Source organism: Cricetulus griseus, chromosome 8 (genome assembly GCF_003668045.3).
Source record: "Cricetulus griseus strain 17A/GY chromosome 8, alternate assembly CriGri-PICRH-1.0, whole genome shotgun sequence".
NCBI lineage: Eukaryota > Metazoa > Chordata > Mammalia > Rodentia > Cricetidae > Cricetulus > Cricetulus griseus.
This window is the reverse complement of record NC_048601.1, coordinates 94,370,366-94,394,131: the sequence shown is the minus strand read 5'-3', so window position 1 is coordinate 94,394,131 and position 23,766 is coordinate 94,370,366. Positions and strand designations below refer to the sequence as shown.

General features: G+C 43.4%; 1 protein-coding gene across 1 annotated transcript in view; it reads left to right on the top strand.

Annotated features, from left to right (window-relative positions):
- Positions 1-4,412: 4,412 nt before the first annotated feature.
- The window catches only part of Rbm33 (RNA binding motif protein 33), a 108,693-nt gene continuing 89,339 nt past the window's right edge, over positions 4,413-23,766 (top strand). Inside the window, exons 1-2 of the mRNA XM_027428637.2 lie at positions 4,413-4,426; positions 8,500-8,519. Coding sequence (XP_027284438.1) covers positions 4,413-4,426; positions 8,500-8,519 — 34 coding nt within the window. The remainder of the gene's footprint in view (positions 4,427-8,499; positions 8,520-23,766) is intronic.

Below are 23,766 nucleotides of genomic sequence, written 5' to 3'. Positions count from 1 at the left end.
CTGAAGACAGGCTCTATAGGCATTGGGGTGGTGAAGACAGGACTCTACCCAGGGCTCAGCTACCTGAACTCTGTCCATTCTTCAGCTAGGCTTTTTGGCTCAAGACAGAACCTCCCAGCTGTTCCTGCCAGTCACAAATTGGGTGAGGAGTTAAGGAGATAGCAGCTACCCCAAAGAAGGGTGATTTCCCTCCACAGAGAGAATGATAACACAGTCACCATACAGAATGATACACAGTCCTCACACAGGATATGGATCCTGGTTTAGTTAATGGGGCCTCAACCAAACTCTTTATTCTCTGCTGTCAGTTTACTTATAAGCTTCAAGGTGACAAAAATCCAATTATTTCAGAACAAATGGGGTTATGTGTTTCTTTGATTCTTAAAACCTCTGCCAGTGTATTCATCTGTCCTAAACTTTAGAAGCTAGCAGAACTCTCCAGCCCACGCATTGTGTAGCTATGTGTGATTATGCCCTTTAGGAAATTTCAGCCACTTTCTCTAGACTTCTTAAATGACCCCTGTGAGGTCATTTCCTGATTCTGAGATTCTTGAGCAGAAAGGGTCCTCTCTCTACTCAGATGCTCTTGATCCAGGGATCTAGGGTTTCAGGTGCTCATGAACAACAAAGATGTGACTTGGTCAGTGGCTCCAGTTCATTGCCTCACACCAATGCATATTAAAGTTGCACTCTTAAGGGACTAAACAAAGTGAATTACAAGCTTTATTAAGATATATTAAGGAACAGTGAAAATTTAAGGAAAAGTGAAACTCTGGAAAGTGAGAGGAGTTCCCAAGAGAGAGAAAAGCCACTGAGCTTCCCTGTCTAGAGTCTTTTACAAAGCCATTAGCAAGAAGAGCACAAAGGCTGAGGTATTCTTTATTCAGTATGATTGGTTCTCTGGGCTCTCATGGGCCAAATCAATGGAGGACCCATACCCTCTATGCATGCCATCGCCCTGAACTAACCAGAAATTATCACGATCTGTTCATACACTGCCTAAACATTTATGGGTGGTGGAAGTGCCCCTCTGTCCATCTCTGACTTGCACCTGGCTACCTCAGACCTGTCAGGTATCTCAAGTCCTTTGTTCTTACAGCTACAAGGAGTAGTTGTTCTTTGTCAACTTCTTGTCTGTAAGATGGACTGGTCTCTTACCAGAGTAGAAGGAGGCCTCTTGTTAGAAGTCATTCTTAGAATTTTATTTGTTACAATTAGCTGCATTAGAAGCAGGGATATATAAAAGACCAATGGTGCCTAGCATATGTCCCCTGAGTGTGGTGCTTGCTGTGGTCATGGTGTCTTGTCACTGAGGGTGAGGGAGTACCTAATGGAAGCCAGTCATGCTCCTTAAGAGTTTCTGCCTGCCTCTCATGAGGTCTACTTGGCTATCGCATAACCATTTGTAAGCTTCTCTGCTTCTCCTGTCTAGTGCTCCCAGCCTCACCGTTTTAACCCCAAGTTCCTTTTTAACCCTGATGTCTGTTCTCACTGTAATGTGTGTGCAACTTGTGGTTCTCTGACTGCCTTTTGACACCTGGCTCCTGCCTCATTAGCATCATAAAATACACCCAAGGAAAGCTCAGGGATGTCAGGGGAGGTGACCTCATTAACAAAATGTTAAACGAAGCTTAACATTTTTCTCTTGAGACAGGGTCTTACTACACCATGCCCGACTCAATCTAACTTTTTAGTTGGAGTAATCAATGGCCAGGATTATGTATCTAGTCAGTATCTGAGTAATCAAATTATGGCTATTAAAAGGATGATGCCAGTTTTTGAGTGCAGCATATATATATCTGTATCTATATATCTATATCTATATATATTTAACTATGAACCTCTTTCAATAAGAATGTTTCAGAACACGACCTTGCAGTTCACCCAGGACCCAGCTGTTTTGGTATCAGCTCAGATCTGCAGGCAGATGCAAGGCTGGGAGTCCTGTGTGGAGAGAGGCATTCTTTTTTCCTCTATGGGTCAGTCCACTGCACAGCTGCAGGCCTGGGCTGTCTCAGGGTCAGAAGCGACATTTCATTTGCCTTTACACAATGCCTAATGTTAGTGTTAATGCCATTCAGTAATTTTATACTGCTTTCCACAATATAAAAAATATCCAATCTAGCCAGGTGGTGGTGGTGGCACATGCCTTTAATCCCTGCACTTGGGAGGCAGAGGCAGGAGGATCTCCGAGTTTAAGACCAGCGTGGTCTACAAGAGCAAGTTCCAGGGCTATGCAGAGAAACCCTGTTTTGGAAAAAAAAAAAAATCAGATATAAGAGCACAAGGGTGAACTAGTGTCATTGTCCCCAGTACCTCTGTGGAACTTTGTCTCCTGGATCTCCCATGTAGATAGCAACAGAGGAATAGTAAGGCTTAAGGGGTTCAACCAGGCTGGCCACAATACCTTATCCAAATTAATGCTCTGCTCTTTCATGCTATAAAACAAACAAACAAACAACAAAACATCTTACCAGAGTAGCATCAAATAATGTATCACACAATAAGTCATCACTGTAGTGCTATGTTTTACTCTTTCGGCTTTTTGCGGGGCACAGATTACAAATAAATCACACATGGAGGCTTATTCTTAGTTATGAATGCTCGACTTTAGGTTGACTTGTTTCTTGCCAGCTTTTCTTAGCTTTGGCCTTGGGGTTTTTATCTTCCTCTATTTCTGTATACCTTTCCTTTCCTTCTTACTCAGTGTCTGGCTGTGTGGCTGGGTGACTGGCCCCTGAAGTCCTCCTCCTCCTCCTCTCTTTCTCAGATCTCTTTTCTTCCAGATCTCTCCTCATATTTATCCTTTCTGCCCGCCAGCCCCATCTATTCCTCTCCCCTGCCTCGATATTGGTCATTCCACTATTTATTAGATCATCAGGTGTTTCAGACAGGCCCAGTAACACAACTTCACCGAGTTAAAGAAATGCAACATAAACAAATTTAACACACCTGAAAACAATGCTCCCCACCACCTCATTCTTGTTTCATAAACCAATACCATTTGGACAGTGTTCTTGTCTTGTTTGTGCTTTATCTCCTGTCATCTGGATGGGACTCTGGTGAGGTGTGCTAGAAGAACTGGAAATGGGGTCTGGAGAGGTGGGTCAGTGGTTAAATTTACTTGCTGCTTTTGCAGTGGGCCCAGGTTCAGTTCCTGGCACCAACATAGTGCTCACAACTCTTTGACTCCGGTTCCAGGGGTACCGATATATATATATATATATATATATATATATATTATATATATATGTAAAAAGCTTATACCCATAAAATAGAAACAAATAATTCTTTAAAAAGAACTAGAATTGCCATTTCTCTGTAATTAATCTAACCATTATCATACTCTGCTTACAATTAGATGCACTTGCTGTTTCAGGGGCTATGAAGCTTATGACCTTGGGCTTGTATTAGCTTCCACAGTAGGCTGAACTTAGCAGGTGGTTCAGAAGTGAGTCTGTCTTTTCTGTGTTGATTTCAGTTTCCATCTCTAAATGCATTTTTTAACTCACATGTTTTAGAAATCATCCAATTCATATGGAGTATTTCCATCTTATCAGTACATATTAGGAATGATGTGGTTTTAATGGCTTTATAATCACTTATTCTTAATACTGAGAGGACAAAGACCAAGCTAAGAAAAAAGCAGAATAACAGAATTCATTATGATTGAAAGTAATAACTGAGAAATAAAAATGAAGATAGATGGTGTATTAGGCAGGGTTTTCTACAGAACCTGTGTGTGTGTGGTGTGTGTGTGTGTGTGTGTGTGTGTGTGTGTGTGTGTGTGTGTGTGTGTGCCTTCGAGAGATTCTTCTTCCTCCACCTCCTTACAGACATGTGCCAGCATGCTTAGGTAAAGGGATTTCATTAGATCAACTTACTCAATGGGCTGGGTAGTCCAACAATGACTGCATTCTGGAGTGCCTGAGAACCCAGTAACTCTGTGCACAAAGTTGGGTTCCTGAGCAGTGTCAATCCATCTCCGAGGGCCTGGATGCTCCCCAAGAGTGTCTGGCACTGAGTCCATGGTGGGAGGCTGAAAGAACTGGGACAGTATGTCAGCAGCATCGATAGGTGTCCTTTTTGAGGAAGATGCCAGGCTCTTGAAATTCTACTCTTCCTCTATTATATGTGGGCCACCCTCTGGACAGTGCTACCTACTTTGAGGGCAGGTCTTTCTCCCTCAGTTAATACTCTCTGCCCTGCACAAGGAACGCTTCCTAGGTGACTCCAAATCTGTCAAGTTGTGCCAGCAAGATGGATAAAAGCCTTTGCTGCACAAGCCCAGTAGCCTCAGTTCTGTCTCTAGAACCCACAGCAGAAGGAAAGAACTGACTCACCTAATTGCCCTTCCTCTGGCTTCCATATTTGTTCCCACCAATTAATAACAACAATAATAATTAATCATCATGGGTGAAAAAGCGTGAGATTCTTTGCAATAACTGCCTTTGGGAGGATTGCACATCTGGTGCCTTATGTTACGAGATCAAAATTGTGGAAGTACTTGTGAGGGTTTCTCGGGCCACTTTTAGGAACAGGGTTCATGTTGGGGTTTCCTATGAGCCTTGGGTTTGATAATTTCCTGGAATACCTCACAGAGAGCACTATACTTACGATTACAGCTTAAGTATAACAGGAAAAACAACAAATAGGCTAGGCCAGCCGAAGATGAGATCTAAGCAGCCACAAGCTACCCAGATGCAAAGTCTCTGAGTTCTCTGAGGAAGCATTATTCTCCTTCCTTGATGCACACGACCACTCAAAGGATTTGTCAGCATAGCAACTGCTTAGTTATCCACTCTCATCCATCCATCCATCCATCCATCCATCCATCCATCCATCCATTCTCCTACTTTAGTTTTTGTCATCTCCTTCTGCTTTCACATGTTAATTCAGTTGTGCTGGGATTACAGGCATAAATTATTACCCTCCATTTATGTAGTGCTAGGGATTTGTGCAACCTACCTACCAACTTAACTACATCTTCAGCCCCTAATTACTACTGTTGTTAGCGACAGAGTCTTGCTGTATAGCCCTAGCTGGCTTGCTGCTCATGGCCATTCTCCTGCCTCAGACTTTCAAATGCTGGAATTATAGGCTTTGTCTCCACAACTGGCTTTGACAGTGATTTCCAAATAACCCAACTTGATAGCAATCGTTTTTATTAGAAGGCAATTTACATTATGACTTTTAATAACCTGTTAATAGCCAGTTTCTATCATTTTAATGTTAACCTAGTCTTTAATCTTCTCGCAGTGTTTTCCCTTTCATTGGTTTCTATTCTTGGTGTCTGCTGTCACTTTTTTGTTGTGCTGTTCAGTTTTCCTCCCTCTCCCACTTTGGTGAGAAAAGTTTACAATGTGTTCAGAATAACTCTTATTTTCTCTTGTTCATTAAATTTAATTATGCACACAAAAGAAAAGGAGGTGAAAGTTATTACACTGAATTCATCCTGTGAACAACTTAAGGTCTTTACTCTAGCCATAGTCTCCTAACTTCCACTTGCTGTTTACTTAGTGCTTTATACTTACCTGTTCCACAAATGAGACAAAAAAACAACGAACAAACAAAACAAAACCCTCCACATTAGCTGTGACCTGGTTTTGTGGAGGAATACCTCTCTCACATTAACTTTGCTTCCCTTGGCATTCATAGCCTTGGATCTTGTACTGGGACTACTTTTCCTCTTTTCAAGTACTTCCTTAGAGCCTTTATTCCTGGCTCGTGGTTACAAACACCACTTTCGTTCCTCAGAGTGTGTCTTTATTGTGCCTTTGTGACTGAAGACAGCACTGGGGATTTGTAGTTCTCATCAAGAGCTCTAAAGATTCTTTTTCTGTTCTGGTTTCTATTTTTGTTACTGAAAAGATCTTTTCTTAGCTTGTCTTCACTGGGTAGATGATCACATTGATTTCCCTAACTATTGAAAATTTCTTATACTTAAACCTGTTGAGGAACAATTCATATAGAATGAAATAAAACTTATGTGTGTGCCATCAGGTTTTCACTATGTAGCTCAGGCTAGCCTTGAACTTGAAATGCTCCTTAGCCTCCTAAGTGTGGTTACAGTACTGCACCACCCCATCTGGCTGAACATTTCCATTGTGATCACGACAGTTTAAACACAATAATGTTGCATTATGACATCTCCCCCTTTATACCTTTGCAACTACCTTCCTTACTGGCAACCTTAGCAACCATAGATCTGTTTCCTGTCACTATGGATGGCTTTTTCCCTTAGAGAGATAAATAAATGGACATGTGGCATGTACTCTTTTGATATTTGGCTGCTATTGTAGCTGTGAGCTCTGCCTATGCTGCATGCATTGGTGGTTTGATCCGCTGATTGCTAAGCGATGCTCCATTGTGTATACATATCATTGTTTGTTGAGGCCCTTCTATTGGACAGAAGTCATTGCACAAGACAGTGTTGTAATTGTCAAAAAAGTTTCATGTGCATGCTTTCATTTCTCTTGGATAAAGAAAAGAACTGGTACATCACAAGTTAAGTCCTTTCACCACCTTACTGGAAACGGCACCTAGTGTCACACACATACTAAGCAATTGTCCTAACAATGAGCTATGTATCTCTAGCAAGTCTATTTTTACTTTAGAAAAATGTTCAACTCTTTCACAAAATCACAGTACTACTTTAAAATCCCACTAACAATGGATGTGTCACAGCTGACTACACTCAAAAAGCTTATTTTGTCTTTCTAGTTTTATGCATCTTTGTGGATGCATGTTAGGATTTAAATGTGAGATTAATTGGCTACAGTGTCTAATGATGAATTTTCCTGTGCTTATTGGCCATTGATACCTTCTTCTGGAGGTGCCTGCTTATTTTCCCCCTTTCTCTATGGAGACCAGGCTGGCCTTGAATTTACAGAGACCCACCTGCCTTGATTCCTGAGTGCTGGGATTAAAGACATCTACACCATGCTTGGCTTTGTTTCTCTTTTGTCCATCCGAAAAAGAGTTCACTGTTCGTGTTCTTGTGATATACTTTCTCCTCCTCCTTCTTGTAAAAAGATTTTAAAAATGTGTATGTGGGTATGTGCATGAATACAGATGTCGGCAGAGGCCAGAAGACGGTGTCAAATGTCCTGAAACTGGAGTTATGGGCAGTTGTAGGTCACCAACATGGGTGCTGGGAACTCAACTTGGGTCCTTTGCAACAGCAGTATGCGCTCAAAACCATTTAGCCTTCTCTCTAGCTCCTAGCTTCATTTTTCTGTTTTCATTTCATGTGTGCTTTACAGCAGGTAAGCTATGTGTGTGAGCCACACAAAGATTTCTTTCTTTGTTTGGCTTGCTTTCTTCTTTAGTTAATGGTGGTGTTTTCAGAGCATAAGCTTAAAGTTTTTAAGTAACTACTTTTCAATTTTCTTCTGTACTTTACTTTCTATTCCATTAAAAAAAAAACTGTCAAACCAAATGCTTTGAAGATTTGTTTTCTCAACCTTCCTAATGCTACAACCCTTTAATACAATTCTTCATGTATTGGTGACTCCCAATCATACAATTCTTTTTGATGCTACTTCACAACTGTAATTTCATGATGTAAATATCTGTTTTCTGATGACTTTAGGCAACCCCTGTGAAAGGGTTGTTGGGCCTCCCTAAAGGGGTCCTGACCCACATGCTGAGAAATTCTGTCCTAGAGTATAACAGCATTAGGTTTAATGTACAGGTGTATAATACATGTGCTGCTGATTCTTGCGTGGGAGTATAGTTAGGGTTGAGGTGGGGTTGTTCAGGATGGATATGCATTCGTAGCAGCCCATTCATTGATGGATGAGACTAAACTACATTTCCGAATTGACACTGAGGTTTGAACCCACAGTCTTACATATACTAACTAAGTGATCTACTCCTGAGCTATGTCTCCAACCTTTGTGCAGTTGCACACACAGGCTTTGAGAAATTCACAGTATGGGGTGCCACAGAGCTGTGCAGGATAGGCAGTCACCCACTTCCCTTGTGCCAGTCTTTAAAATTTTTCTTTTGGTTTTTTTGAGACAGGGTTTCTCTGTGTAGCTTTGGAGCCTATCCTGGCACTGCTCTGGAGACCAGGCTGGCCTCGAACTCAGAGATCTGCCTGCCTCTGCCTCCTGAGTACTGGGATTAAAGGTGTGAACCACCAACGCCTGGCTTTAAAAAATGTAATAATTTGTTTCTCATCACCTCACTCCTAGACAATCACTGAGTGGTTTTCCATTTCTACAGTTTTACCTTTTCCAGAACATACATGAACATACATGTGTAGCAAAATGCATTTAAAGTCCATCCGTGTTGCTGTGTGAATCAACAGTTCATTCATTATTCTGGAGTTGTATTCCATTACATGAAGATACCAATTCATCCAGTCACCTACTGAAGGATGAGTATCATCATTTCTGACATGGATAAGCCTGCTACAAGCACTCACATGCAAGTTTTGACACAGATTCTTCTGTGAATACAAGTCTTTAGTTCACTTGTGCAAGTACCTAGGAGAGACACTGCTGGATTGTGTAAGTGTACTTTAAATGTTATCTGTTGTGTGTATGCCCTGGCGGTGCATGGAGGTCAGAGAATAAGCCGTGGAACTCAGTTCTTTCTTCTTTTCTATTATGTGCGTTCTGGGAATAAAACTCAGGTTGTCAGGTTTAGTGTGTTTACCTTCTAGGCTATCTCACTGGTCAGATAAACATACTTTTACTTTTTAAACAAACTGCCAGGCTTTCCCAAAGTACACATATTTTGCATGTTCATTAGTAATTTTAAGGAGGGTTTATTTTGGATTCAGGTTTCAGGAGGTACAGTCCAACCTGGGTAGGGGCATCATGGCAGGAGTGGTTCAGTGGAAGGTTGCTGCCTAACTTACTCATACCTTGACTGATTAGAAAGTAGTTTGGTCTGAATGAGGATGGGCTATAACCTTCAAAGGCCTTCCCCTAGTGTCCTACTTCTGCCAGCCAGCCTTCAACTTTAAAGGTTCCACAGTTTGAAATAGCACCTTCAGATGGGATCAAGTGTTTGAACATATGAACCCATGGGGGGCACATTTCACATGCAAATCACAGTACTAGTGTGGTGATATTTTTGATCTAACAAAGAAAGCTTGCCTGGTGATCAGAGTGCAAAAAATTTTTTTTTTTAAAGATTTTATTTATTATGTATACAACATTCTGCTTCCATGTATATCTGCACACCAGAAGAGGGCACCAGATCTTATAAGGGATGGCTGTGAGCCACCATGTGGTTGCTGGGAATGGAACTCAGGACCTCTGGAAGAGTAGTCAGTGCTCTTAACCTCTGAGCCATCTCTCCAGCCCCAGAGTGCAAAATTAAGCACACTAGTTAGCCACAGAGGCCAGGCAGTAGTGGTACAAACCCTTAATTATAGCCTTCAGGAGACAGAGGTAGACAGATCTCTGTTAGTTCAAAGATTCACACAAAGGTGATCCCAACACTTGGGTTTCCACACCTTTAATCCCAGCACTAGAGAGGAATATAAAGAGGGAGGAAACAGGAGCTCAGTGAAGTCTGAGGAGCAGTGCAACCGGAAACAGTCTGAGGTTTGCTGGAGACATGCAATCTGGAGATACAGTCTCTGGACAGGATCACCCCTTCTATCTGAGCATTGGTAGAGGTGAGAACTCTCTAGTGGCTGGCTGCTTTGTTTCTTTGATCTTCAGCTTTAACCCCAATATCTGTCTCTGGGTTTTGTTTTGTTTGGTTATGTTTTTCAAGACAGGGTTTTTCTGTATTGCTTTGGAGCCTGTCCTGGAACTTGCTCTGTAGACCAGGCTGGCCTTGAACTCACAGAGATCTTCCTGCCTCTGCCTCCCAAGTGCTGGGACTAAAGACATGCACCACCAATGCCTGCTGTCTCTGGGTTTTTATTAGTACCAATTAGAATTCGTGCTACATAGTGGTTTCTGGGCACAGATGGTTCCCAATTCCTCTAGTGGTACCCTGTATGTAAATGTGCTTTGGTTCCTTGGTAGTTATTTCTTTTGTTCACTCGTTACCTGGGTTTTGGCTTCTCTTCCTGCGGCATTCTTGACAGAATCAGCCACTCATGACTCTCAACTGAATTTATCAGTTATTTGCAATGGCCTTTTCCTTTTCATTTTCTTGAGGCAGGATTTAACTGTGAATTCCTGGCAGGCCTGGAACTTCCTATACAGACCAGGCTGTCCATTTACCTGAAGCAATCTTGCTTCTGCTTCTCAAGTGCTGGTATTGCAGGTTGTGTGTCACCCTGCTCACATGCCCAGCCTTTGACACTTGTTTAAAAAATTTCCATCTCCTTTCTGTCTAGCTTCACACATCCTAGACCACTATTTCATCACTGAGCCATACTCCTAGCCTTTTACCACTTGACATTTGCAATGTGTTATTTCCCATGGTAGTAGGAGAGGGAAGTCCACTGATGGTGGTCAGGCTTCCATGTTAGGCAGGCAGCCCTTGAATCTTGGGGTGGGATGGGCTTTCAGTATTCCTACCCCAGTCATGGTTCCAGACCAGCATATGCTTCTCTTGTTTTTTTTTTGTTTTTTTGTTTTTTTTTTCTGGACTTTTCCCATAGCGGAAATAGTTTTCCTCATTGCTCTGTGGCTTCAGTTTTTGTTGCTCCCCGATGAAGATTCAGACTTTTTGTTTTTGTTTTTTGAGACAGAGTTTCTCTGTGGCTTTGGAGGCTGTCCTGGAATTTGCTGTTGTAGGCCAGGCTGCTTTTGAACTCACAGAGATCCGCCTGCCTCCACCTCCCGAGCGCCGGGGATTAAAGGCCACCAACGCCCAGGCCCAGCTACTCTTACGTCTTTCTTAAGATCACCACTGAAATCATCTTGAAAAAACTGAATTGGGCATTCCATCATGAACAGTGCAATTAGTGAAAGGAAACAGAGGCAGTTTAGATATGAATTCATTAGTGTGCTTTCTGACAGAAATCTGGTTATTCAATGAGTCTCCTTGTCAGGCTTTTTTTGGGGCAATGACTTCATGAGTTTAAATGAAAGTGCTTTTTTTTTTAAATTTTTTTTTAAAGAAATAGTTTCCTTCCGTTTCTTAAATGAACATTATTCATACATTGCTTATAAAACCACGAATGTTTATCTTCTCTAACACCTTTTGAGGGGGAAATTTTGATGAAACAGAAGATGAATTTTATAGGAGGCATTCTTTCAGCCCCCATGGGTGTCGATTAACACTCGCCTCTCTGCGTCTTGGTCACTGAGGAGGGACCAGCCTCCGTCCGGGCCTGTCCGTGGGGGTCTTCCCAGCTCTCCTGTGGCCCCGAAGCTGCCTTCGAAAGGCTTCAGGCGCGGCCGGGCGCTTCCCGGGACGCTCGGCGGCGGGTGTGTGAGGCAGCGGGGCCTGCTATGCAGGCCCGACCCACGCCCGCTCCTCCTCAGCGCGGCTCCTCCGCAAGGCTCCCGGCGCAGCCAAGGCGAGTGCGCGTGCGTGCGTGCGCGCGCGCGCGCGCGCGCGAGGACGCGGCGTCCCCGCGCACGGTCCCGCGGGCGCGAGGCGGGCCCGACTCCTCGGCCGTTACTGCCGCCCGCCCGCCCGGCCCCCGGCCCGCCCGCCGGCCCGCCGCCGGCCGCCGCGGGGCGCGCCTCAGTTCCCCCTCGCGACGGCCGGAGCGGGCCGTCGTAAAAGCGACCAGCGACAGCCTCCGGCCTCCACTTACGCCGTCCGCGTCGCTCACGCTGTGGTCCTCGGCCCTGTGGCCCGCGTAAGCCCGGCGAAGCCGTGTCCGTCCGTGCGCCGGTCCTCCGAGCGCGCGCCGCCGGGGCGGCGGCTCCGGGGATCTCGGGCGCCGCCCGCGCCGCCGCGCCGCCACCCGCCGCCGCACGCCGCCCGCCCGCCGGCCCGTTCTCTCTTCCGCCCGCCTTCCTCCCGCGTGCACCGCCGGCCGCGGCCATGTTGCCGTAGCGTGTTTTCTTCCTGCGAGGCGAGGGTCCGCGCGGACCGCGACGCGGCGGCGCCTCGCCTCTGCTCGCGTCGCTCGCGTCGCTGGGCTCGCGGGCGCCGGGCCTCTCGTCGCCTCCCACCGCCCTCGGCCCGCAGAGGCCCGTCGGCCCCCGGGCTCGGGGGGACCAGGGCCGGGGCCGGGCGCGCCGCCCCTGGGCGCGGGCGGCGGAGCGGGCGCGGAGCGGCGCACGGCTGGCGCCGACGGGCCGGGCGGTTCTTTGTGTTGGGCCTTCCGGCGGTCGTCCGCCACGCCGGAGCCGCCCCGGGCCCTGCTGCGCCCATGAGGCCGGGAGCGCGGAGCGTTAGTTAGGCCCGAGGCGGCGGCGGCGCGAGGTCGGCGGCGGGCCCGCGGCGGGGGTGCGGGGTCGGGCGGCCCCCGGAAGATGGTGTCTGGGCAGCGGCCTGCAGCAGCCCGTGCAGAAATGCGAGCCAAGAGAGCGCTTTCAATAAACCCGTTACCGTGCGAGGACAACCTGTGAGCGTTTGGCTGTGTGCTCGGGAGGGATGGAGGCAGGGCACAAAGGTTTAGCCAGGGGAACCCTCTTCCTGGGCGTTTGCATTTTGCGTCCGTGAGCCGTGTGGGAAGGCTGGCCGGTTTTTTAGGTGAAGCCGCATCGTGTCGAGTGAGAGTGTGTTTTAGGGGAATGGAGTGCAGTCCGTGAGAAATGACGTTTCAGGACTCGGATGATGAAAAAAGGAGGCCCCCTCGGTAAAGTGTGGACAACAAAAGCCTTTGCCACCGGCTTGCTATAGACGCTTGAACCAGTCTGCATATTCCAGAGGCGTTTTGTGATGCTTCCAGATGGGCGGGCTTATTAAAACAACCCCGGGTCCCAGGGATTCTGTCCCAAATACCAAAATGTTTGTTTGATGAACGCAAAAAAGAAAAACGGCAGGGGCTACCTGCCAGAATGTCTTTTCTGGCAGGATGTAGTATGGTCTATGCCATTGCCACCTTAAACAGTTTTTTTTTTTTTTTTAAACATACGAATCTAAAGCTTTCAAGTTAAATGTTTAAAATAATTTTTATCTGCGGTACTTGATTAGAGAAGGTAAAGGTCTCAGTTTTATGGAAACCCTTAGGTCAAAGATGAGGATCTTATTTTAGTTTTCCATTGTTTTTCGCTAGTGTGCATTGAGGTCTTCCAGAGGCTTTGTGGCATATGAAGACCATGACACTGATGGACTAGGGATTGTGCATGTACTTTTAAATGTCTCATTAAAAAACTTTAGGACAGTAAATACTGGTAGATAGCCACATAAACAACATTTGGGAGCTATATATTAGTTTTTAGGTCAGAAAGTTTAAGGGTTGTAGTTTTAGAGGGTTAGCCAGGTTTTCTGGAAGTTTGAATTTTTTCTTTTTTCTTTTTTCCGGGCTAGCATTCACGTTATTAGACTCAACACAAACAGTTGTGTATGAGTTGGTTCCTGCCACTCATCAGCCCTGCAGCCCTGGAACTGCTTGCCCTCCTCACTCCCATGTGCCAGTACTGCACTGTTCCTGCCCTCCTTCCTCTCCGTCCAGTAACACAGTAACACTCGTGTTTTCCCCTGAACATTTATCTTAATCTATACTTTTCTTTTTCTTTTTCCTTTTTTTTTTTTTTTTTTTTTTTTTGAGACAAAGGTTTCTCTGTAGCTTTGGAGGCTGTCCTGGAACTTGATCTGTAGACCTCGAACTCACAGAGATCCACCTACCTCTGCCTTCCAAGTGCTGGGATTAAAGGCGTTCACCACCAATGCCTGGCTTCTTTTTCCTTCTTAATTTGACCTTTTGAGTAACCTCTAAGACCTATGAGAACAAGGATGTCTGTCTGCATTGCCATGTAACTCAACGTTTGTGGCCTGAGTATGTGTTCAACAAATGAATTAGAGATTGAAATGTTTCCTTAGTAGATTTGGAAAAATAATACTGTGTCCTTACTTTTGTCCATCAGATCCATATGTTTGCTATATAACTAACAAAATCATTACATAAGATAAATTTACATTTTAGGTAATACCTTCTTTATATCTAGATTGCAAACGGAGGATTGAAACCTCCGTTTATCATATTTAGCACAGTGGCTTTCAGATGTTTTTGTTTTTGTTTTCTTCCGAGACAGGGTTTCTCTGTGTAGCTTTGGAGCCTATCCTGGCACTCGCTCTGGAGACCAGGCTGGCCTCGAACTCACAGAGATCCGCCCGCCTCTGCCTCCCGAGTGCTGGGGTTAAAGGTGTGTGCCACCAATGCTCGGCTTCAGATTTTTTATAGTTACAGCTCACATTGACATTGTGATATAGTACTTGCAAAAAATTTCATGGCTAGTTCTAATGGGTCTTAAGTGCCAAGCTCTTAGATTTCTGTTTCATTACATTAAAAAGGCTGTTGTGTACCTGGTATGGGCTTATATTCCTGGCACTTGGGAAATCAAGTTTGAGAACACCTTGGGTTGCATAATGAGAGCCCCTCTTTCAACAAAGCCTGATTGAGGCCTAATCTGACTTCGTTATTAAACTCAATCCGTTAAATATCCCAGAATTGTCAGTTTAAAATCATCTCTTGTATTGTAAGTGGTTGATGTTTTAGGGGCTCAGGTGGTGGGGTGGTGATGATGTTGGAATTTTTCCTTGTCTAAAATGGAGCCAGAAACTCATAGAATCTTTAGGTGGCCAAAATAACCCCAGAAGTGGGATTGTATGTGGGTGTGAGAGTAGAGGATGGCAGCATGCCCTTAGCATTGGACGGTAGTTTTGGAAAGGGATTTGCTGTCGCAGTCAGGGTGGGAGAAGCGTGAGGGTCTTGCTGGTGAGGAGATTACTGGATATTGAAGATTAGCATAAATGCAGAAGTAGGCCTTTAAGGACACACACTGCAGAGCAAATAATAAATTTCAAGATCTAGTGCTTGCTTTGTAGTATAAAATACAAAATCAAAATGAAAAGTTGGAACATAAATTTTAGCAAAAACCCTCCAAGCTGATTTGTATGTTAAGACCTAACAGTTCATAAAACAGTTCATTAACTGGGTTAGGATGAGTGCCTTGCTTAAATTTATGCTGGTGAAATTTTGTTTCTTGGGTGAGTCTTACTGAAGAAAAAGATTGAATTAAGAATTTTCAGACATACATAGTACAATAATGAGACCATTGTCAACAATTATCAACATTTTGTTGTTCCTTGACTCAGACAACTTTTCATTTGTTTTTTGAGGCAGTATCTTTGTGTAGCCCTGGCTGTGCTGAAACTCACTATATAAAGCAGGCCGGCTTTGAACTCACAGAGATCTGTCTGCCTCTGCCTTTAAATGCTGGGATTAAAGGGGTGTGCCACTACATATATCTCAGTTTATGACTTAATGTATGTTTCAGTACCAAATATGGCTCAAAATGAATTTAATGGGTTATGAAGATGGGTCATTGGGCAAAGGCACTTGATGCCGTCCCTGACACTATGAGTTCCATCTCGAACTCACTTGGTGGAAGGAGAGAACTGACTCCAAGTTGTTCTGTGACCTCCTCGTGTATGGTGGCATGTACCCACAATAAATACGGAAACTTAAAAACTAAGCTTAAGCATCTAATCTGAAACAGCCTAGCTATTTGTAAATGTGCTCATCAAGCAGTGTTGATAGTGCACGTTCTTAGCCTGAGAGATGCTGAGAGAGAACTCAGTTTTTGGTCACTCCTTTTGGGCAGGAAGTCTGGAATATATTCATTTCTGTGTGCTGATTGTTAGGTGGTGTGTGACAGCTTAATCCTCAACATTTTTTAAACCTTTTATAAGATTAATTTTTATTTTGTATCTAGGGATGTTTTGCATGCGTTTGTGAGTTTAGAAGCCCTGGTCATCAGACTCCCTAGAACTGGAGTTAGAGACAGATGCTTGTGAGGCACTGTATAAATGCTGGCACTGAACCTGGGTCTTCTGGTAGAGCAGCCCGTAACCACCGAGGCATCTCTTTAGCTCTCCTTTTAAAAATCTTAGCTTCGTCAGAAAGAAATTGGGGAGTGGAGTGGACTCTAGTGTTTGTTCTTGCTGTGTAGGCCTGCAAGTGAAAAAGGCTCTTCAGCTCTTCAGATTTGTTTCTCAGACATAAACTTAGGACATTTTTAGTTTTTTTTTTTTTTTTCTTTTTCCTCCTAGAGACACAGCATATTGTGGTATTGTGTAGCTTTTGCTGGCTGGTCTCTTGAATTCAGAGGTCTGCCTGCTTCTGCCTTCCAGATGATGGGATTAAAAGTGTGTGTATCACCATGCCTATCTATTTTTAAGATTTTCTAATTATGTGTGTGTGTAACTGTAGGTGCCTGTGAAGGCCAGAGGTGTTGGATCCCCCGAGCATGACTTACAAGTGGCCATAAGCTGCCCATTGTAGGTGCTGAGAATCAAATCCCAGTTCTCTGTAAGAGCAATACACTCTTAACTGCTAAACCATCTCTTCAGCCCCTTCAGCCTAATTAATTTTTGAAGGGTAGTTTATCAGATGTAGAATTTTTGGCTTACAGTCTTTAACTTTTCTTTCAGCATGTTAAGTATTTCATCTTATTGCATCCCAGGCTCTTTGGTTTCTGATTAGAAATTGACTGAAATATAGTTAAGGATCCATTCATTGTATGTGAGGAGTCACTTCTTGGGGATTTCAGAACCTTCTTTGGCTTTGAGAGAGTTTAGTTTTATATGTATACGATTGTTGGTGTGGCTCTCTTGAGGTCTTCCTGAGTTCCTAGGGTGTGTAGGCTCCTATGGTTCGTCAGATTTGTTAATTTGGGGCCATTTCTTCAAACCCTGCTCACCTTGTCTTGTCTCACTCTTCAGTGCATGTTCTGATACTCTGGATGGTGTTAGGGTCTCTTAGTCTTTGTTCAGTTTTTTAAGTTATTTTTTTCTTTAGTTACTTGATTGTATAATTTCAGTACTTTTTTATGACTCAGTTTTGGGACTGAGGTCCCAAAAAACTGGTCATTTTGAATGTTATGATGTAGTTATTTGGGGGAATTTTTAGGATATATCTACTCCCCTGACTGCTTATTACTTGTGATTTGTTTGGTTTTTAAATAACTTCTCTGGCCGGGCGTTCGTGGCACATGACTTTAATCCCAGCACTCAGGAGGCAGAGGCAGGCGGATCTCTGAGAGTTTGAGACCAGCCTGGTCTACAAGAGCTAGTTCCAGGACAGTCTCCAAAGCCACAGAGAAACCCTGTCTCGAAAACCTCCCCCCCAAAAACAAACAAACAAAAAAACTTCTCTGAACTGATTTCACAGAGACTGCTTATTTTGTGTAGTTACTTAAGTCTCCACCTGTCATCTTAGTGCTTAGCCATGGAATTGACATTTCTTTTATATTCCCGGAGTCACAAAATAATATAAAAAAGCACATCCTGCTTTTGTAAATTGGCTGTAGCTGAAATACTTCAGTGTTCATTAGGTCATCTATAACTCTGCCTTGCTCTACCTCCTGCTTACCCAGAGCCCAATCAGCAGTCAGAGATGTAAATTTGGGTCCTCTCAGGTGTTTTCTGAGAGTGTATCTAGACCTGGACATACATGAGGTGCTCTTGAGTCCCAATTCCCCAGTGCTCTTCAAAACCCTCTCCTCATCCTCAGCCTCCTCTTTTCCAGGCTTTTTGGTGGGTGGATAGTTTCTTTTGTCTACAGGTTGGCCATAGTTGCTTTGGACTACTACTGCCTAGATTGCTCCTTTAGCTCTGAACTCCAAGAGGGTACAACGAAGGCAGTCTCTTAGTTTACCCCAGAGATCCAATGGGCAAGTCTCAATGCACAGTCAGATGCTTTGGGGTGTGAACAGGCACTGTGAAGCTTAGGAGAGAATTCACAGTACTTCATTTTGCTGCTTAGTAGCTGTTTCTTTTTCAAGCTCCCTTAAGTGTTTTGTTTACAAGTTTTTTAAATTTTATTTTATTTTTCAGGGAAAGTTGATTTCTGACACTTTGTAGTTTTAATCAGTTTAATGTTGGCTCAGTGGCCAGGCAGGTTCTGTTCCACTGTCTCTAGCAAGTTAAAAGAATTTTATAGTGACTATAAGGTGTGTTGGTCACTTCCCCAGTTGTGTTGTATGTGTGTGTGTGTGAGTGTGTATACCTGTGCGCATGTGTGTGGACGACAGTGGTTCATGTATCACTCACCACTTTTTTTGAGACAGACTCTCACTGAACATGGAACTCATCCATTTGATTGAGCTAGTCTGGCTGGCCGTGAGCTTGAGGGATTCCCCCCTCTATCTCCTCCTATGCCCTAGCTCTGAGGTTACAGATTCAAAAGCTTCTGCTTATAGTGGGTGTTTTGGGGATCTGAACAAAGTCTTTATGCTTGTGTGGCAGATACTTCATCAACTGAGACCTCTTCCCAGTCCTTAAGTATAATTTTGCAGATATGGAAGTATCTTGTTTACATGACCACCTTGGAAGGTGATCCTGTGAGCATGTAAGTTAAAGGGCACTTTCTAGGTTGAGGTTGTGTGGTTACAGATCAGCTCTGGCCTTGTTACTGAACTGCTGTCCTGGACCATAGTGCTGTCTTCCAGTAAATGTTTGCTTACTTGAATGGACTATTGCTAAATTTAAATAAACATGTATCAGCTGCTACTTGTCTCATGGCCAAAGTTTGCTGAGTCATAGATTTACAATTACTAGACCCCTGCCTCAAGCTAACCCAAGGGTCTGGAAGACAAGGAGGAGTTGATGAGACGAGTCATTATAGGTGCCATTTATCATATGCTAGAAACTTTCATCACCCAGCAAGGGGCCTTCAAGTTTACTGAGGAGGAAGCGTGGTCCCTTGTTAGAAGAAACTTGCTAGTGCAGGATTTAGAGTTAAGAGCATTGAAACAGGGAATATGGTGTCCCCCATTTGTTTTATTGGGCACTCCCTGTTCCTTAACATCTGGACTCAGGCAAGTTGTCTTCCTCATTTGTGTTCTTCATGACTGGTATAAACTGGCATTACTGATACAAACTGGAACTTTAAAAAGAATTTATCTGTAACCTGAAGAAATGGAAGAGGAGTAGGAAAATATAAGAACAGAAACAGGTTTCAGGACACTTAAACGTGTTTTTCTAAAGATTTTGAGCTATAATTATTCCACTAAATACAATGCCTTCACGGTATCCATGTTATAGCACACTACGGAGTTCCCTTCCCTCCCAGTGTGTGCACATGTATACACATGTGTGGAGGCTGGGGGTTGATGTCAATGCCATAGTCACTCTCCACCTTATTTATGTGGGACAGAGGCTCTTAATTGAATTTGGAGCTTTCTAATTGACTGGACTGGCTGGCAGTCAAGCTCTAGGACTCTTAACAGGATGTTGAGCATCCAAACTCAGGTCCTCATGCTTGCATGGCCAAGTACTTTATCCACTGAGCCAGCTCCCCAGTTGCAGAGTTTTCTCCCTTTCAAATAATTACACAATCATCTATTGTGAGTATAAAACACATTAAGAAGGCAAACAAATCATTTTCTCTGACTGTACTTGAGTTTTCACCTTTTGTTATCTATAGTGACACTATTGTGAGTACTGATACACAAATAACTTCAAGCCCTGTATTGTTTCTTTCAGGTGTATGACAATGGATTGTCACACCAGTCATTGGTTTTGGAGCCCACTCTAATAAAAAATAACGTTTATCTGAACTAATTATATTTGCAGATTCTTTGCTATTTCTAAGTAAGGACACATTCTGAGTTCCTAGTGATTAAGATTTTTGATGGGCACTAATTGTCTGATGAAAGGAAATATTGGGCTTTGTTTCTGGTTCCTGTGCACAGAGTTCTTAAAACTCTTGGAATTTATTTTCTTTTTATGCTAATGAAATGAGTGGAGAGTGGTTTCCATAGCTGTGGGATATAGGAGCTGGTTGTTTGAAAAGCCAACCATGTGTGTTTAAGGAGTTAGAACTTTCAGTTTCAACTCTTAACCTTCCAGAAATGCAATCATAGTCATTCCCTTTATGGTGGACACATCAGTGAACTGAGAGAGTGGCATACCCTGGCTCTTTACTAACTCCTCACTCAGTTGGTCTTTGTAAAACTAAAAGATAGTTTGATGTGTAAATTGTACTGATTTAAACAGTCACTCTGTAGCATCAGCACTTCCCCTTTAGTTCTGACAACCCCAGAGTTAGGACTCCATTCCACATATAGCACTGCTTCGGCAGAAGATAGTAAATGAGATCCAGGCTACCTACTGTCATGCTTGGGCAGGCTCAGGTTCTACAGTTTAGTGGAATAGTTCATAGGGAAAGAAAGAGCTTTGGTTGGCTTATTTTCATTTGCTGGACTGCGCCTTTGCGGGGATAAGATGCTGCGGGTTCTGATGGTGTCCAGTTTGTCAGATCTTCCAGTGGGTTTGGTTTTACTGTTACATATAAGGATCTTTGCCTAGCCCAAGAACAAAGATTTTTTTTTTTGTGCTTTTGCAGAGTATTGATTCAGATTCACTTTGTTTATTTATTTTTTATCATGGCCATGCATTGTTGGTGAATTTTCATTTCCCTTGTATTAAGGTATTTAAAGATAACTCTGGGTCACTGGGTAGATAGGAATTTCAGTACTCAAAGAAAGGATAGAATAAATAGTCTTTGCAGAAATGGTTTGGAAGTTGTTTAATGGACAACAGTCTTCATGAGTAATGAGCAACCATGGTTATGGGGGAGATCAATTGTTACTCTATTGCAGTATTTAAGATACATAGTTTTAAATGAAGTACAAAGAATCCAGGAAACTATGAACTACTCACAGGAGGAAAAGAAATAGAAACTCCCCACTAAAGGCCCAGAAACACTTTGAAGTAACTGTCTTAAACACTCAAATTTCTTTAAGAAACCTTGGGCCACAAAAGAAGAAACCAAAATAAATGAACAAGCATACACTAAAAGAATTCTGGAGGACAACATGCTCAGAAAATACGACAGAGCAGTAAAGATAAATTACAAAGAGGAAGCAAGGGACAATTCTAGAACTAAAAAGTATAATCTCTGAAATAATCTCTAGACAGTTCAATAGGAGATTGAGCAAATGTGGAGTTATGTGAGAATATCCTTTTAATGGAGAAGTGGGGGACGGGCAGACCTGAAGGATCTGTGGGTTACCATGAAGTGTATACCTAAACACATGCACATATCCAGGCGAGCACAGGGAATGTCAGACAAGGATAAATACCCCCGGATTCCGATGCAAGGCATAAATCTGCATGTCTAAATAGCACAAAGTGGAAACTGATTTACAGTCAGGAGACTGGAAGGTTCCTAGGAGATCTGGGTACCCTTTAAGTTCTTGGTGGTGCTTGTTTAGAAGTGTCACTGTTCTTACATGGTCCTTCTGTGTGTCTTATCCCCAAATCTCCTTTTTCTCAAAAGGATACCAACCATTGATTTAGTGTCCTCTTAATGTCCAGTATTATCTCAACTTGAAATCATTTCCATCTTATTTCCCCCTCCACCCCCCAAAAAACAGTAACAGGGTAATTTTCACAAATCTTTTGGGAGGAAATGATTCAGTTATTGTGGATCTGTTAGCCACAGAGATCTTGTTTGTGGTTTTCTGTGCATGTTGTTTTCATCTCTGTGAATCGTAGTTTTATAGGATATAAGGCATTCCAAATTCTGTTATCCCACTGCAGCCCCAGCTCCTGGTTCAGCCGTATTTCTAGGTTACCTTGTAGTGATGAGGCCTCTCCTCCTGCTCTCCAGATTTTCTCCTTGCCTTTGGCTTTGGGACATTTTAACTGGTCTGTGTGTCTCTTTATTGTGTTGTAAATTAAATTTGTTGTGCTTTTCTAGATATGAAGGCCCATTTTCTAAAAATAAACAAATAAATAAATAAAATTTGGGAAGTTTCTAGCCATGTCTTCAGATATTTTTGTACTCTGATCCTTTGTACCCTTCTTCTGGTATGTCTTTTGTGTTTATATTCATGAGATAGTGATGGTCCAGATTTTCTGCAGTAGTGGTCATTTAATGTTACTCTTTATTTTACCAGCTTGAATCTGCTTTTATGACTGTTGTAAATGGATTTTGTTTGTTTGAGGCAGAGTCTCACACTGTAACCCTGGCTGTCCTATATCTTGGGCTGATCTCATTTACTGCAGTCTACCTGCCTCAGCTTCCTAAGTGAGTGCTAGTGTTACATGTGAGTTACCATGCCTGGTTTCTGCAGTGTATGCACCTGCAAGCACGCAGGTCAGAGAACAACTTGCAAAATTTTTTTTCTCCCCTCCACCTTTTTGTGGCTTCTGGGGCCTTGAACTCTGGTCTTCAGGCCCATTGACAAGGACCTTTACCCCTGCTGAGCCATCTTGCCAGCCCTCCTGTTATTTTTAATTTCAAGATTTATTTGCTGTGGCATTGCTTCCTTCTAGTTGAACATAAATATCTGTGATAGCTACTTAAATGTTTTATGAACCTCTCATAAGTAGTTTCTGCTGCCTGCTTGCTCCCATCCCATGTATGAAGGGTTATATGTCTGCTGTGCCATAAGACTTTCCCTGGAGAGAGGAAAAATTCTCTCTCTCTCTCTCTCTCTCTCTCTCTCTCTCTCTCTCTCTCTCTCACACACACACACACACACACACACACACACACACACACACACACACGCCTATTTACCTCAGAAAAGAAAATCACAACAGATCAAAGTACGGATACCACCAAAATCCAGTTTGGTGAACAACTGAGTTTAATGGGGATATGTTTACTTACAGGGATATGAATGAGAAGTTTCTTATAGGAGCAGACATGATTCAATAGACAGCTTTTTCACTAAAGCCCACCCCACCCATCCTGGGTGATAGCCCACAAAAGCTGAACACCTGGAGCTCACAGCCTTCAGGCAGCTCCGTATGTTGGAAAGTGTTGGTCTAAACCTTTTCTGGGTATCTGGTCTGGTGTGATTTCAAGATTCTTTTCAGCTTGGCTGGTCTGAGAATCTTTGCAATTTGACTTTGAAGCCTGAGAGTGACTCTCAGCAGTCTTTGTTGTTTACTCCTGAGAGGGAGGGGCTGTGAATCTGATCAGTTGTAGAGACTTTCTGAAGCAATTTTGAGTTACTTACCTTTGGCTTAAGGATTTTCCCTGCAGGATGGACTATTTCAGTCTTGAGGAAACTGCTACCCAACACTGGCTTGTAGCAACCCTCCCCGCTTTCTTTTCTTCCTGGAAATGGGCATTTGAGGCAATACCTTGGAGTGGCTGTGGGTGCTGGTTTCCCTACTACTTCTCTCTAGGTTTCTTACTGTTATGTGCTTGTTGATTCCTTTGCTGACTGCCTGTCATCCCCCAGCTGTGAAGCTTCTGTTTCCCTCTTCAGCAGGGATATCTGGGCTAAGTGTCCCACAAGTGGGTCTTGGTGTGGGAGAAGGGTTCCTTCCCCTGATAGGCCCCTACAGCTGAGCCTCAGCAGCAGGTAGGTTGGGGGTGGGATGAAAGATACCAGAGGTTCTAGCCCTTAGTGAGAGAACCAGGAACAACGAGCTCGGTGGTTTTGGGGGTCTTTTGCTGCTGCAGCTTTGAACAAACACACAGTGAATTTCTATAATATGTCTTTCCATTTGGTACTTGTCCTTAGATTCTTCTCAGTGACTTTATATAGTCACTTTTTAAAATCAGGTTTTGTTTATTTTGGCTTTGGTTTTTTTCAAGACAGGGTCTTACTATTATAGCCTTGGCTGTTCTGGAACTTGAACTATGTAGACTCATAGAGAACTACTTGCCTCTGCCTCCCAAATCCTGGGATTAAAAGTGTGCACCACTACACCCAGCTAAAACGTTTTTTATTTATCAGGAGTCCAGTC